This window comes from Notamacropus eugenii, chromosome 2 (assembly GCF_028372415.1).
Source record: "Notamacropus eugenii isolate mMacEug1 chromosome 2, mMacEug1.pri_v2, whole genome shotgun sequence".
Classification (NCBI taxonomy): Eukaryota; Metazoa; Chordata; class Mammalia; order Diprotodontia; family Macropodidae; genus Notamacropus; species Notamacropus eugenii.
In genome coordinates, this window is record NC_092873.1 from 94,190,412 (window position 1) to 94,204,753 (window position 14,342).

Consider the following 14,342-nt stretch of genomic DNA (forward strand, 5'->3'; position numbering starts at 1 on the left):
ATTAAATGACTTTCCCAAGATCATACAAACAGAAGATGGCAGAGCTAGGATCTGAACCCAGGTCTTCTGACTTTACATCCAGCATTCTCTCCTGTTACTTCAACATCCTAGTTGCTTTCCTCCAGTTTCTCAGTGCTGTTTGAAGAATGTGATGACCTGAACTGAATAAAATATTTCAAATGTGGTCTGATAGCATAGAATACAGTGGCAAGGGCAAGGGCAGAGGTGGGGGTGGGGAAGGTAGGAGGTATCACATCTCTCTTTCTAGACCCTAGCCATCTTTTAATCCTGAGATTGTATGGGCTTTTTTGGACTGTTTTGTTACACTATTTGCTCCTCTTGAGCCTGAAGTCCACTAAAACCCCCAGGTCTTTTACATACTGTCTATTTTATACTCATGATGTGATTTAAAAAAAATAAAACCCAAGTGTAAGATTTTATACCCATCGTTCTTAAATGTCATCTCCTTAGATTCAGGCCATCACGTTAGCCTTCTGAGACCTTTTCAAGTTTTAAGTCTGTTGTCTAATGTGACAGGTATCCCTCCCAGCTTGGTATCATCTACACAGTTGATAGGCATGCTCTGTATGTCTTCCTCATAGCCAATGGGAAAATGTTGAACTGTACAGGACCAAGGACAGATCCCTGGAGCTCTTCTCTATCAGCTTCCTTTTTCACATCCTACTAAACCATCACTTTACTTTTTCTCACATTTCCTACTTTATCTCACTAGTTCTGAGTACTCATACTCTCTTCCATGAACTTCATTCCTTTAAAAAATATATATAAATTGGGGGTGGCTAGAGGGTGCACTGAATAGAGAACTGGCCCTGGAGTCAGGAGGACCTTCAAATCCAACCTCAGACACTTGACAGTTACTAGTTGTATGACCTTGGGTAAGTTACCTAACCTGATTGCCTTGCCATATATATATATATATTTTCATTGTTCTGTGTAACATACAGAATTTTGCATCATAAAATGATAAGGCAATGGAGATGCTGAGGTTCAGAGGGGTGAAGTGACCTATCTGCTGTCACACAGCTCATTCTATCCATAGGATTATAGATTTAAAGGTGGAAGGGACCTTAGAGGTCATTGAGTCCAGCTCCCCACTCCTGCCTCATCTTCCAGATGAGGAAAGGAAGGTTCAGAGAGGTTTGCCAGTGTCACACAGTTAGTGAGTAGCTGAGGTGAGATTTGAACCAAGGTATTCCTGACTTTTGGCAGCTGCTCTTGCCCTAGTTAAGCTTCTGAGAAGCCCAGAAAAGGCTTTGTCCATCTCACTTTCAAAAAAAGATCAGCTGTCATTTTAAGAGACAACTAAGAGTACATTTGGAGGAGGGTGAAGAAGATAGTAGATTTCCAAGTCTTTAGCAGCAATTTTGGGACTGAAAAGAGGTCTTCACAAAAGAATAAGACAGGGCAGTGAAGCACAAAGCTACAGGTCTTTGTTGAAGCCTATTTTAATTTGCCCAAAGGAAGAACCAAGGCCTAAAGTGAGATGCCCAGGGACAGATACAGGGTCATGGAGGAGCAGGGACAAGAGATGAGAGATTCAAGACCAAAGATAATAGCAGATCTCAGTTGCCCAGGCAGGATCACCAGACCTTGGGTGTGATGGGTCTTGAGGCCAAAAAAAAAGAAAAGAGTTGGGGGTCCTTCAGAGAAATCACTCTTGACCTTAACCCACACCAGTTTCTCCAGTTCTCTGCCTCTCTTCCCAGTAGATATGTGGGGTATTTGGATCCTACACCAGTAATTCAGCAAGCCTTCTGAAGGCTGTGGGTTTGACTCTGGACTGTCTGGCTGATATTCCATCTCTGATGTTATAGGTGGGGAGATACTAGGATTTGGGCAGGGGAAGCACACAAGCAGAGGCTCCTTGACAGGAGATGGAGTGAAATTGATGAGCAAGATGGTAGCTTGACTGTACTGGAGAGTTTACAAATGGGAATAATCATCCTAGAAAGCTAGAATAGGGCCCAGTTGTAGCAGGCTTTAAATACCAGATCTCAGAGGTCATCTGGTACAACTCCCTCATTTTACCAATGAAGAAATTGAGGCCTGGAAAGTCTCAGATAAGTGACTTGCTGAAGGTCACACAAGGAATAAGGGACAGAGACAGAGGTTTGAATTAAGGTCGTCTGATTCTAAAGTCAGTGCTTTTGGGGGCTTAGCTAGTCTGTCCTCCAAGGAATTTATATTTCATCCTGTAGGTAGTAGGTGGGGCAGCTCCATGTCCCAGTGGATAGAACTCTGGACTTGGAGTCAAGAGGACCTGAATTCCAATCTGACCTCAGACACTTACTAGCTGTGTGATCCTGGGCAAGTCAATTAGTCCTGTTCGCCTCAGTTTCTTCATCTGTAAAATGAGCCAGAGAAGGAAATGGCAAACCACTCCAGTATCTTTGCCAAGAAAACCCCAAATAGAGTCACAGGGAATTGGACATGACTGGTAATAGCTAACACAAGTAATAATTAAGACAGTCCCTGTCATCAAGGGCATCAGATATAGATAAGCATAACACATGGTATTGCATGGTCACATGTATGAAACAGGGAAGTACAGGAGCTCTTGTGGGGGTGGCTATTTAGGATGGATGTTTCAGAGACAATAAAGCTTTAAGTAGGGGGCTGGCCCAGCTGATCTTCTTTCCTACTGCAGAAATGTAGGATCCTGAGCTCTAGGCCTGCAGATCCAAAGGCTTCCCTAACTGACTCATTCACACTACCTGGGTCACCTCACAGGTTATTGAAGGAACAGGATGCCAAACTGAAACACAGTGTGGTGGAGCTGGAGAAGAAGGAGGTAAAGAAGGCCGGCTGCTGCTCCTGAGCCTCATGGGCCTGGCAGGCTTGGACCAGTGGTGTGCAAAGGTGGCAGGACTCAATCCCTTCAGTTCCTCCTCCTTTCCATCTGACTTTGAGAATCAGCAACAGCAAGGAAAACCAAGAAAATCCATGGATCTTGAACTCAAAGAAAAGAGTATCCATGACATGTTTTTTAAAAAAAATGCACAGAAAAAAAGCAGAAGAATGTTTGAAAGCAGGCACAGATGAGTAGGGCAATGTGCATACTTTTGTGTTAAATTTAATACAAATTTTAAAAGAATTGTATGGAACAAGCTCAGTTTCATATATAATTCTCCTTTTCTTGTCTTCTTTGTGTATTGAAGTCTTTATGTTTGCTAATTTTGAGTTTATAATAAAAATTATATATACATTTATGTATGTATATATGTGCATATATGTATGTGTATATGTATATATGTGTATACACACATATACACATACTCATATATAAATATATAAACACACATACATCCTAAAACTTATTGAATTGGACTTCTGGGGATTCAGGAGTTGCAATAATGGAAGACTAGACTCACCTTCTTGAGTTCAAATCTAGCCTCAGACACTTATTAGTTGTGTAACCCTAGGCAAGTCACTTCACTTTATTTGCCTCAGTTTCCTCATCTGTAGAATGAGCTGGAAAAGGAAATGGCAAACCACTCCAGTATCTTTGCCAAGAAAACCCCAAATGGAGTCACGAAAGAGTTGAACGTTACTGAGCAACAGGGACAAAATGATGGTAACAGAGGTCAAGAAGACTTGAGTTCATTTCCTAACTCTGACACATAACTGGTTGGTGATCCTGGGCAAGTCACTTAACTTCTCAGTGTTCTAGGAGACTCTCTAAGACCATTCATTGCAGAGAAGGTGCCAACCTGCATGTGTTGATGAAATTTCCTCACATGGGGGTTCTTATACTGACGAAATTCCAGGTCTAATCCCTAGCCCTAATAATCAAGATCCGGTCTGGACTGAGGTTCAGGCTTGTACTTTGAAGGAAATTTGCTTGAGCAAATTAATATCATAAAAGAAATTGCAGACTTAAATGGTTTTAAATCCCTTAAGGGAATGAACCATTTTTAGACCCAGTCAAATGTTTTAAAAGAATTGAAACTTGAATGCTCATTAACCTGGCTAGGCTAATTTATTCAAGCAACATTAAGCACCTGCCCTGAAGAACACTTTCCTAAGCTGGGACATACAGAGTTTAGATAAGGACGGGTCCCTATCCTCCTTGAGCTAGTTAATTACATCTTGTTCTTACCTGTTCATTAAAAAAAGTTCCCCAAGGCTCTCTACTTGGCAACACGGGTTAGCCTTATTACTATGCACTTAAAAATAATCAAAATGCATTTCCTTGAAAATATTCTGCAGTTCAGACTTGGTGTTCATTCTAATCAGTGAGAAGGGCCCCTCTCCCTCCAATTCATCTAAATCAGTGTATCTAGGACCAAAGAGTGATGGTGGCCTATGACACAATTTCTTCTTCCTGTTCTCCAACCAAGCATCCATCGTTAATGGGCAACTTGCATTTAGGGGACATCCATTGTCCCAGTGCCCTCTGGATGCCCTCTGAAGTGGTTATTTGTCCCAGCTGACAGACAGCCAATCAGTTTGTATGACATGTTGAGCACAAGTCTTAGCCTCAGGGAATGGAAATGCGAGAATTCAGAGGAGAGACAAACCATCCTTAGTGTGAATGGAAAGAAGAGACAGTACTGTTTACTGACCAGAACACAGGTTTGGGAATCAGGAGACCTTTTATCCTTTCCTAATTTCCATTGCCTTCCCTCCCTCCCCCCCCTCCCCCCCAGCAAATGTTCCAAATCTTCTCTCCTTGTGGGAGAAAGGAGAGACTGAATGTCTCTCTGTCTTGATCAATGAGTGATCAACTCTCACTGATTCTATATCCTCAACATATCTTGTCCCTGTCTGCATTTCTCCACTTAGATTCTCCTACATTGTCCCACTCCCTCTCAGGACAGGACTTCATCTGCTTAGCATAATGACTGGCACATAGTAAGCAGTTGATAAATACTTGTTGACTTGACACCTGAAAAGTAGAAAATATAGGTGATGCTTCTTTACCTCCTCTATTTTACACCTCCATGTCCCTTAATACCATCCTGCATTCTCTCTTCCTTTGTGCCAGTCTCTGACATCAAAACTCTCCCCATCAAGAACAGTTTCCATTCTTGAACTCTTGATCACACCCTCTTCAATCATCACTCAAGGCCCCTCAACCTCCCCCATCAAGTCTCTTCATATCTATAGACTCCTTCCCCACTGTCTACAAACAATCCAGTTCTTCCTTATTCTCAAAAACAACATAAATAACAAAAAATGACCCAACCATATCCTCAGTTATCATCCTATTGCATTTCACGTCAAACTAATACCCTCTTTTCTCCTCTGATCTTGTTACCACTGGTGCAAGTCCTCATCATCTCCTGTCTGGACTATTGAAATAGCTGGTCTCCCTGCTATAAGTCTTTCCTTACTCCACACTATCTATAACTCAGCTGTCAAAGGGATTTTCCTAAAGAACAGGTCCATTATTTTCACCTCCTCCTCAATAAACTCCAGTAACTCCTTATCCATCACCTCTAGGATCAAATATAAAATCTTCTAGCTTTCAAAACTTTTCATAACCTGCCTCCCCCCTCCCACTTTCCAGTCTTCTTAAAACTTACACTCCATCTGAACCTCACACAAACACACATGAAATCTTCTATACAGTGACACTGGCCTCCTTGGTATTCCTCAAAAAAGGACATCTAATCTCCCAACTCTGGAAATTTTCTCTGGTTGTTCACCATACCTGGAATGCTCTCTCATCTCATATCTGCCTCCTGGCTTCCTTCAAGTCCCAACTAAAATCCTGCTTTCTACAGACAACTTTTCCCAGTTCACCTTAATTCTAATGCCTTCCCTTCATTGATTATTTCAAATTTATTCTGTATATGGCTTATTTGTACATAGTTTATATGTTATCTCCCCCATTCGATTGTGAGTTCCTTAGGAGCTGGGACAGTTCTTACCCCCCTCCCCCCATCCCCCTTTTCTTTATATTCTCAGTGCTTAACATAGTAGAAGCTTAATAGATGTTTACTGACAGTGATTGATAGGCTCTCCACTTCCTCTCCCACTCACTTTGTAGCCCGTTTGTATCTAGTTTTGGATTTCACCATGCAACTGAAATTGCCCTCTCCAAGGTACCAATTGTAGGGAGTTATAGGAGGTTTGCCCTGACCTGGTTGAAGTCAATGGTTTGGTTGTGATCAGACAGGCATTATAAAGTCAGGAATACAGAACAGAGATGAAGTCCATTGGGTCTAAGCCTTTTTGCTTTTACCCTCAGGTTCATCTGCATGAAAATCAGGGGCCAAAATGGGAGTGGAGGGTAACAACAAACCCCATCTACTGAGGGAATTGAAAGGACTGGAACAGCAAGAGGTGGTGGGAATTAAGAGAACCACACTGACTCCATCTTGTGACTCAGTTCTGGAATTAACTCCATTCCCTTTCTATTCAATTATGGGTTTAGTCCAACTTCTATCTCATGAGAAAACTTTATTACATTGTTTGAACCTAGCCCTGCATGACTGGGAAGCTGGACCGCCTCTACTTGCTGCGTACAGACCCTTAACCTAGCTTTTGTTGAGTAGAAACCCGGTCAGACCCAAGGATCGATGTGAGTTTTCTCACAACTGTATATCTCAAGCAATGCCTATATCTTATCTGAAAACTGGCCCCATATATCAATCAGTATTGTTTCCACATTCCTTTGATTGCTCACAAACACTTTGGGGGTGGGGAAGTGGGACACCTTTTTTTCTGATTTCAGGAAATCATACCTGTTTACTCTTCTTCTTCCGGTTTGGAAAGTCCCTAATCTTTCTTCCAATTAGAAATCAGATTACTTAATGTTGTACCCTGGTTAATTATTTCCTTTTAATGAATCAGTCTTGTTTGTTAACATATAAAAAACTCTCTCCCCCTATATTCAGGGTCCAGGCCTAAGCTGAGGAAGTCTGATCCTAGTTTGTTTTGCAATTGGCATGCATTGCTTAATAAATTGAAATGCTTGGAAGCTTGAACTTTTGTTTCTTCAGTCATTTCATCTTTCACCTGTTACACTACCATGTTCATGTGGCGATACTGTTGAATAGAATCCCTGAAATACTTCCAGGGGAGACAAACAAAACTAAGGAATTTGGAAGAAGTTATAAAGGACTTTCTCATTGTAAATCAGACAGTTTACTTGGTTCTCAGATTGGTACCACTCAATATTAATCCTAGTCTGGGGCATTTTGTAATCTTTTGTTAGCTACCTGATTGGAAATTTAGTCCTCCCTTTCCAGGGAGAGGCTTAGTAGCCACTAAACTTACTAGTAGCAAATACTAGCAGAGAGCAGCAAATGGTCCTTAAGAGGCCATGGTAGATGTAGCTCAAGGACCACAATACCTAAAGAGATTCCCAATACAGAATGAAACCTCTGTACTTAGCAGAGACACAACTCACCCAGCAAAGATGACTCAACACATAGCAAGAAGCAACATAATAGCATCACCAGAGGACACTGGGGATTCTGTAGCTCTAGGTGTATGAGCTGTCCTGGTCACAATACATCTTGTCTTTATGTCTCTTTCCTGGTCCATTTCACCACTGATGGTGAGTACCCAGTGGAAGAACGTACTCCTGTTTGCCTGAAGCAGTTTTTTTGCTTACTTATCTTACTCTGTCATTTAATTAAATATCTTTCTCATTTGAATCTATATATCCTTTCTGGTAAAAAATTAATACATTGGTTGGGGTTCATGAGGATTTAAGTAGATGCTAGATCATACCCTCAATGAGCCTCAAATCTAAGGTAGTATTCTGAATGGTCAAATGTCAATGGGGTGCTATACAATCATATTTTAATTAATAAATGTGATGACCTTTCTGAATCTCTAGATGTACTCCTGATCACTTTTTTCTACTAGATCTTCTTTCTTCCCTGGGTTTTCATGACTGCTCTCTTCTAGTTCACTTTCTACTTTTCTGACGACTCTCAATTTCCTTTGCTAGATCCCAGTTCTGTCATGATAAAAAAAAACAATCTGCACTAAAGAGAAACTGAGGCAATAAAATTCTGAGCATGTTCAACTTATTGGCAAGGCTAGCAACAGCCAATAGAAGAGATCGAAGGCTCCTCAGTAGCCAAGGATACAGTTGACAGTCAGAGAAGTTCTTTTGTAGTCACATAAAAGAAAAAAAATCGACTGACAGCAATCTGGAATAGCAAAGATGTATCTCACATCTGTTTGGTCAGTGCTAAAGTCATTAACCCCAAATTACATCTATTTATCACCAGGTGGACTAACATCCTCCGGAAAGTCCCGTGATTGGCAATTTCTGAGGGAGAATAGGGCACTTGTGGTTTAAATACCAGCAACTTTTGAAAGATTATGTTATAGCCTAGAATTTTGTGACTAGAAACTCCTGAGGAGAACTTTCAACTGCAGGAGTAAGAAGTTCAGAGAGAATTCAAATTCACATATTAGGGGAAAGTAACTAATCCATAGTAACTTGATCGTTACTACATAGTAAATTGATTAAACCTTAATAAAATAATGAGGCAGTTACATGATGATGGGGATAGAGTTCTACACCTGGAATCAGGAAGATTCATGTTCCTGAGTTCAAATCTGACCTCAGATGTTTACTGGCTGTGTGACTCTGGCCAAGTCACTCAAATCCCCCCCCCCCCTTTGCCTCAGGTTCCTCCTCTATAAAATGAGCTGGAGAAAGAAATAGCAAACCACTCCAGTATCTTTGCCAAGAAAATCCCAAATGGGGTCACAAAGAGTTTGAAATGACTAAAAAAATGACAACACAAACCACAACAAAAACAATACAAAAATAGTGAGATGTCAATTTTTAGTTCCACACCCTAACCTTGGGTGTCCCTCAGAACTTTTTGCTGGACCCTCTTCTCATCTTTACACTCTGAGTGAGCTCATCAGCTTTCATAATTTCAATGATTATTCTATGGAGATGACTGAAATTTATATATCTTGCCCCCATCTCTCTCCTGAGCTCTAGTCTAACTACATGTTGAACATCTAACCAGATGTCCCATAGGGATCTCACACTCAACACATCCAAAATGGAATTCATTTCAACACTTCCCCCGCACTACCACCCTCCCAGATTAAAAAATGCAGAGTCATCCTTGATTATTTACTCTCCCTGGCTTCTGTTATCTAACCTTCAGGCTTCAGCAGGCTAGAAGTGACTGACCAAGCTGCTGTAGGTCACCGACTTAGTGAGACCAAGGAAAGTAAATGGCTTTGCTCAGTAGCTCAAATCGTAGTGATGACAGGGCATGGTTGGAAAACTGTCATGTGTGACTTCTGTTCACTGATTTGATTTATCAGTCTAAATCAGTCACTTGTACTGGAGGATGTGCGGGCCCTGGGGGCCTCTAGTAACAAAGTATTATAGAGCGAGACAGGATCCCAGTCAAGTCCACATGCTTTCAGGGCTGCCTCAAAGCTCTCCTGGTATTTAGCATACAGTAAGGGCTTAATATACGCTTATTGACTAACTGACTCCCCATTCCCCCATGAAGAAAAATTCCAACGTCTCCCTAGTATCTCTAGGATCAAATATAAAGGACATTGTATTTATGTACATGTATTTATATAAATATCTATTTAGTGTGGGGAAGTGAGGTTACATAGTGGATAGAACACTGGGCTTAGAAAGCAGAAAGCAGGATGTGAATAGCATGAGTTCATACTGGGCCTCAGAGCTGTGTGACCTTGGACAAATCACTAACCAAATCAGTTCCTCCTCTGTTGGTTAGTTGGTTAGTTGATTGTCCTTTGCTCTCAAAGAGGACCAAAATGATATGACTATCCTAGAGTCAAGTTACAGTGTGTCTGACTGTGGCTGATCAGACCAATACAAGCTCAGAATGCTCTGCCAGAGGGTGGGCATAAATAGTCCATGTGGACATTTGGGGTGGATTTTCTGAATTTGCACATCCTACGTTTCCTTTGAGGTGTTTCAATTCTGCTTTGCTCATGGAGCACAGCACCTTCTCTGATGTGGGTACGCCCTGCTGAGCCGTCCTGTGCCAGTGTCTCTCACGTCACACAATCAATTCCAAAGTTCTTAAGAGAGACCTTGAGAGTGTCCTTGTATGGCATCTGTAAAAATGAGCTGGAGAAGCAAACCATTCCAGTATCTTTGCCAGGAAAACCCCAAAATAGAATCACTAAGAGTTGAACAGAACTGAAATGATCAAACAACAAAAACGAAATGGTTAATCTACATAAATATATTCATATATTTATATATGAACTTTATATTAATATAAAATTCTTTATTTACATTGGATCCTGGAGATAATAGGGAGATACTGGGGTTTATTTTTTAATTGATTTTAATAATTGTCAGTATTTAGATAGCATTGGAAGGTTTGTAAAGCACTTTACAAAAACCATCTCATTTTTACAGCTTAAGGAGGTAGGTGTTATTATTACACTCATTTTACAAATGAAGAAAGTGAAAGAGAGTTTAAGTGACTTGTCCAAGGTGACGTAGCTAATAAGTGTCTGAGGCTACATTTGAATTCAGGTCTTCCTAACTCCAGGTCTGGCACTCCATCCCCTCTATCGCCTAGCTGCCTCAGTTAGTTTTACGTATAAGAAAACTAAAATTCAAAGGTTAAATGACTTACCATAGTCACACAGCCAGGAAATGTCAGTGTTGAATCTGGGTCCTTATCATAGAATCATAAAATGTAGAACTGAAAGACACTTTAGGCATCATCTAATTCAGTTAGCTAGTGGGCACAGGGGATAGAGTGCTGAGTCTGGAGTCAAGAAGACTCATTGTCATGAGTTGGTGATCCTGGGCAAGTCACTTCACTCTGTTTGCCTCAGTTTCCTCATCTGTGAAATGAGCTGGAGAACCCACTCCAGTATCTTTGCCAAGGAAACTCCAAATGGGGTCACAAGGAATCATACAGGATTGAAAACTACAAACAACAGTCCAACCAATTCAGTTCACTTCAACAAAGATTTATAAAGGGTCTGTGTGTAAATATTCCGCTAGGTGCTGAAGACAGAAATACCAAAATGAGACAGTCTCTGTCCTCAAGGAACTTATATTCTTTTTTTTCTTTTAATTTTAATTTATTTATTTTTAGTTTTAAACATTCACTTCCATAAGATTTTGATTTCTCAATTTTCTCCCCTTCCTCTCCCCCTCCCCAAGATGATGTGCAATGGGATATAGGCTCTACATATACATCCATATTAAGCATATTTTCACATTAGTCGTGCTGTAAAGAAGAATTGGAACCAATGGGAGGAACCAAATAAAGAAGAAACAAAACAAAGACAAAAAAAGAGAGAGTAAATAGTATGCTTTGATCTGCATTTAGATTCCCTAGGTCTTTTTCTGGATGTGAATAGCATTTTCCATCATAGGTCTTTTGGAATTTCTTGGATCATTATATTGCTGAGAAGAGCTAAGTGTATCAAATTTAGTCATTGCACACTGTGGCTGTTACTGTGTACAATGTTTTCCAGGTTCTGCTCCCTTCACTCAGCATCAGTTCATATAAGTCTTTTCAGGTTTTTCTGAAATCTGCCAGATCATCATTTCTTATAGTACAATAGTATTCCATTACATTCATATACTACAACCTTATGCAGTCATTCACTTTCCAATTCTTGGCCACTACAAAAAGAGATGCTATAAATATTTTTGTACATGAGGGTCCTTTCCCCTTTTTTATAATCTCTTTGGGATACAGATCTAGAAGTGATATTGCTGGGTCAAAGGGTTTGCCCACTATTATAAGCCCTTTGGGCACAGGAACTTATTACATTCTATTGTGTGAGTACAATGGACCTACTGGTAAATAAACTGGAAATGTTGTTAAAGTAATCTCAAGAGGGAGAAGACAACTACACCTGAGGGGATCAAGAGAAGCCTCGTGTAAGAGGGAGCATCTGATGAAGTTGTACTTTGAAAGTGCCTTCTAGGCATGGGGGACCCACATGAAGTTGAGGAAATGGAAAGGCATAGATTGCGTAGCTAACAGAATAATTGATTAGAACAGAGAATGGGTAAAGGGAATTAGTTTGAAAAAAGACTGGAAAAGTAGATGAGACTTATATTGTGGGAAGTCTTATTGTATTTTATCCTAAAGGCAATAGGGAGTCATGAAAAAATTTTTAGTAAGTGACTCACACTCTTGAATCTGTGTTTTATTAATATCAATCCGGCAACTGTGGAAAGATGGATAAAAGAGGGAAGAGACGGGAAGAGGGGAAATCAATTAGGAGGCTATTGTGACAGCTGAGGCAAAGAGTGATAAAAGACTGAAAAAGGGCAGTGGAAGATGGAGGTCAGAGGTGTTGTGAATGAAGAATTGACCACTTGGCAACTGATGGAGTAGAGGGGGATGCAGGAGAGAGGAAGAGGCAGGGATGATTCTCAGTTTGCAAAGTAGGAAAATCTGGAGGAGGAAGCATTTTACAGAGGAGGTAAATAAGGCCTGGAGAGATGTAATCACTTGCCTCAGGTCACACAGGAAGTGGCAGAGCCTGGATTCATATTGGGATCCTCATTTCACTTTCTATGATGCCAAACTGCCTTTCACTAACAAAGCTTCTTCCTCCAGCTGGGGCTCTTGAGGATTCTGTTTGGGTTACATTTCCCCTGACCCTGGGATTCTGTCCCTCACCCACTCATTTCCTCCATTACCCAGCTCCTTCAAGTCCCCACCCTGAACCGTGACACAGTGGAAAAGAGAGCTGGTTTTGCAGTTAGATGTTGTTGTTCAGTCCTTTTCAGTGACTCTTCATGACTCCATTTGGAGTTTTCTTGGCAAAGATACTGGAGTGGTTTGCCACTTCCTTCTTCAGCATATTTTGCAGATGAGGAAACTGAGGCAAACAGGGTGAAGTGACTTGCCCAAGGTCACATAAGCTAGTAAGTATCTAAGGCTCATTTTGCAAATTTGAAAACTGAGGCAAACAGGGTCAAGTAACATAGAATCACATAGTTCATAAGTGTCTCTGAGACTGGATTTGAACTCAGTAAGTACCTGACTTCAAGTCTGGCACCCTATTCACTGAGCCACCTAGCTGCCCTGAAACAGTTAGGTGACCTTGGACCTCTCTGGTCCTCAGTTTCTCATTTGTAAAATGAAGGATTTGGCCTACATCTCTATTCACTTTCAGTCTAGAATGGTCTAAGCCTCTGTCCTTATCCTTACTTCATAGAGAGCTGGCAGAGATCTTGAAGAGCCTCAGTTCCAGTACCTCATTCTATAGATGAGGAAGCGGAGGCCTCGAGAGCAGGAATGACTAAGCTGAAATCACCTTGTTGCTAAACCCCAGAACAAAAATCTGACACAGGTTTCCTCCACTGGCCTCTCCCTACCCTCTCTTCACCTCTCTCTGAGCTGTTTCTAGAGGAAGGGGAGAAGAGGAGGGAGAGAGGGGGAGGGAGAGAGGGAGAGACAGAGAGACACAGAGAGAGAGAGACAGAAAGAAAGAGAGAGGAAAGGAGGAAGAGACCGAGAGAGATAGGAAGGGAGACAGAGAGAGAAAGAGGGGAGAGGAGAGACAGAGACAGACAGAGATAGGAAGGGAAAGAAAGAAAGAAAGAAAGGAAGAAGAAAGAAAGAAAGAAAGAAAGAAAGAAAGAAAGAAAGAAAGAAAAGGAGGAAGGAAGGAAGAAAAGAAGGAAGAAAGAAAGAAAGATGAGGGAGAAACAGAGAGACAGAAAGAGAGACATGGTGGAGGGAGAGAAGGAGAGACAAAGAAAGATAAAGGGGAGGGAGGCAAAGACAGAGAGACATTCACACCTACACAAAGAAAGTGAGAGAGCTGGGAGGGAGGGAAAGGTAGAGACAGAGATAAAAAGAGAGGGGGAGGAAGGGAGGGAGAGACCAAAAGAGAGACAGAAAGGGAGACAGAGAAAGAAAGAAACAGGGGAGAGGAGGGAGGGGGAAACATGGGGGAGGGAAGGGAGAGACAAAGAAAGATAAAGGAGAGAGAGGCAGAGACAGAAAGAGACACATGCAAAGAAAGTGAGTAGGAGGAGGGAGAGAGAGAGAGACAGAGACAAAGACAGAGACAGAGAGAGAGAGACAGAGACAGAGAGAGAGAGACAGAGAGAGAGAGAGAGAGGAGGTGGGGGATGTCAACTGCAGTAACTGAGTGCTGGTTGCCTACAGTTTTGCCAACAACCCTTCCCTGTATCTCTCGGGCCCAAGGGCTGGGGCTAGGTTGGACATCTCAGCCCTATGGGATGCATGGATGCATGTGTTAATGAGGCAGAGTTGGCAAGGTGTGAGTTAGAGGAGGCACACACAGGATATAACAGTCTTCTCATCTGTCTTCAGCAGGTCCTGAAAGGGGGGTGACCCCTGGGACCAACCCCTCTCCGCTTAGTTTATCTTCCTGCT

The 14,342-nt window shown here is 41.5% G+C and overlaps 1 protein-coding gene across 1 annotated transcript in view; it reads left to right on the forward strand.

The window, feature by feature from the left end:
- Window positions 1-3,227, forward strand: part of RAB44 (RAB44, member RAS oncogene family) — a 76,133-nt gene extending 72,906 nt beyond the window's left edge. The window contains exon 14 of the mRNA XM_072638044.1: window positions 2,752-3,227. Coding sequence (XP_072494145.1) covers window positions 2,752-2,839 — 88 coding nt within the window. The 3' untranslated portion in view covers window positions 2,840-3,227. The remainder of the gene's footprint in view (window positions 1-2,751) is intronic.
- The last annotated feature ends 11,115 nt before the right edge of the window (window positions 3,228-14,342 follow it).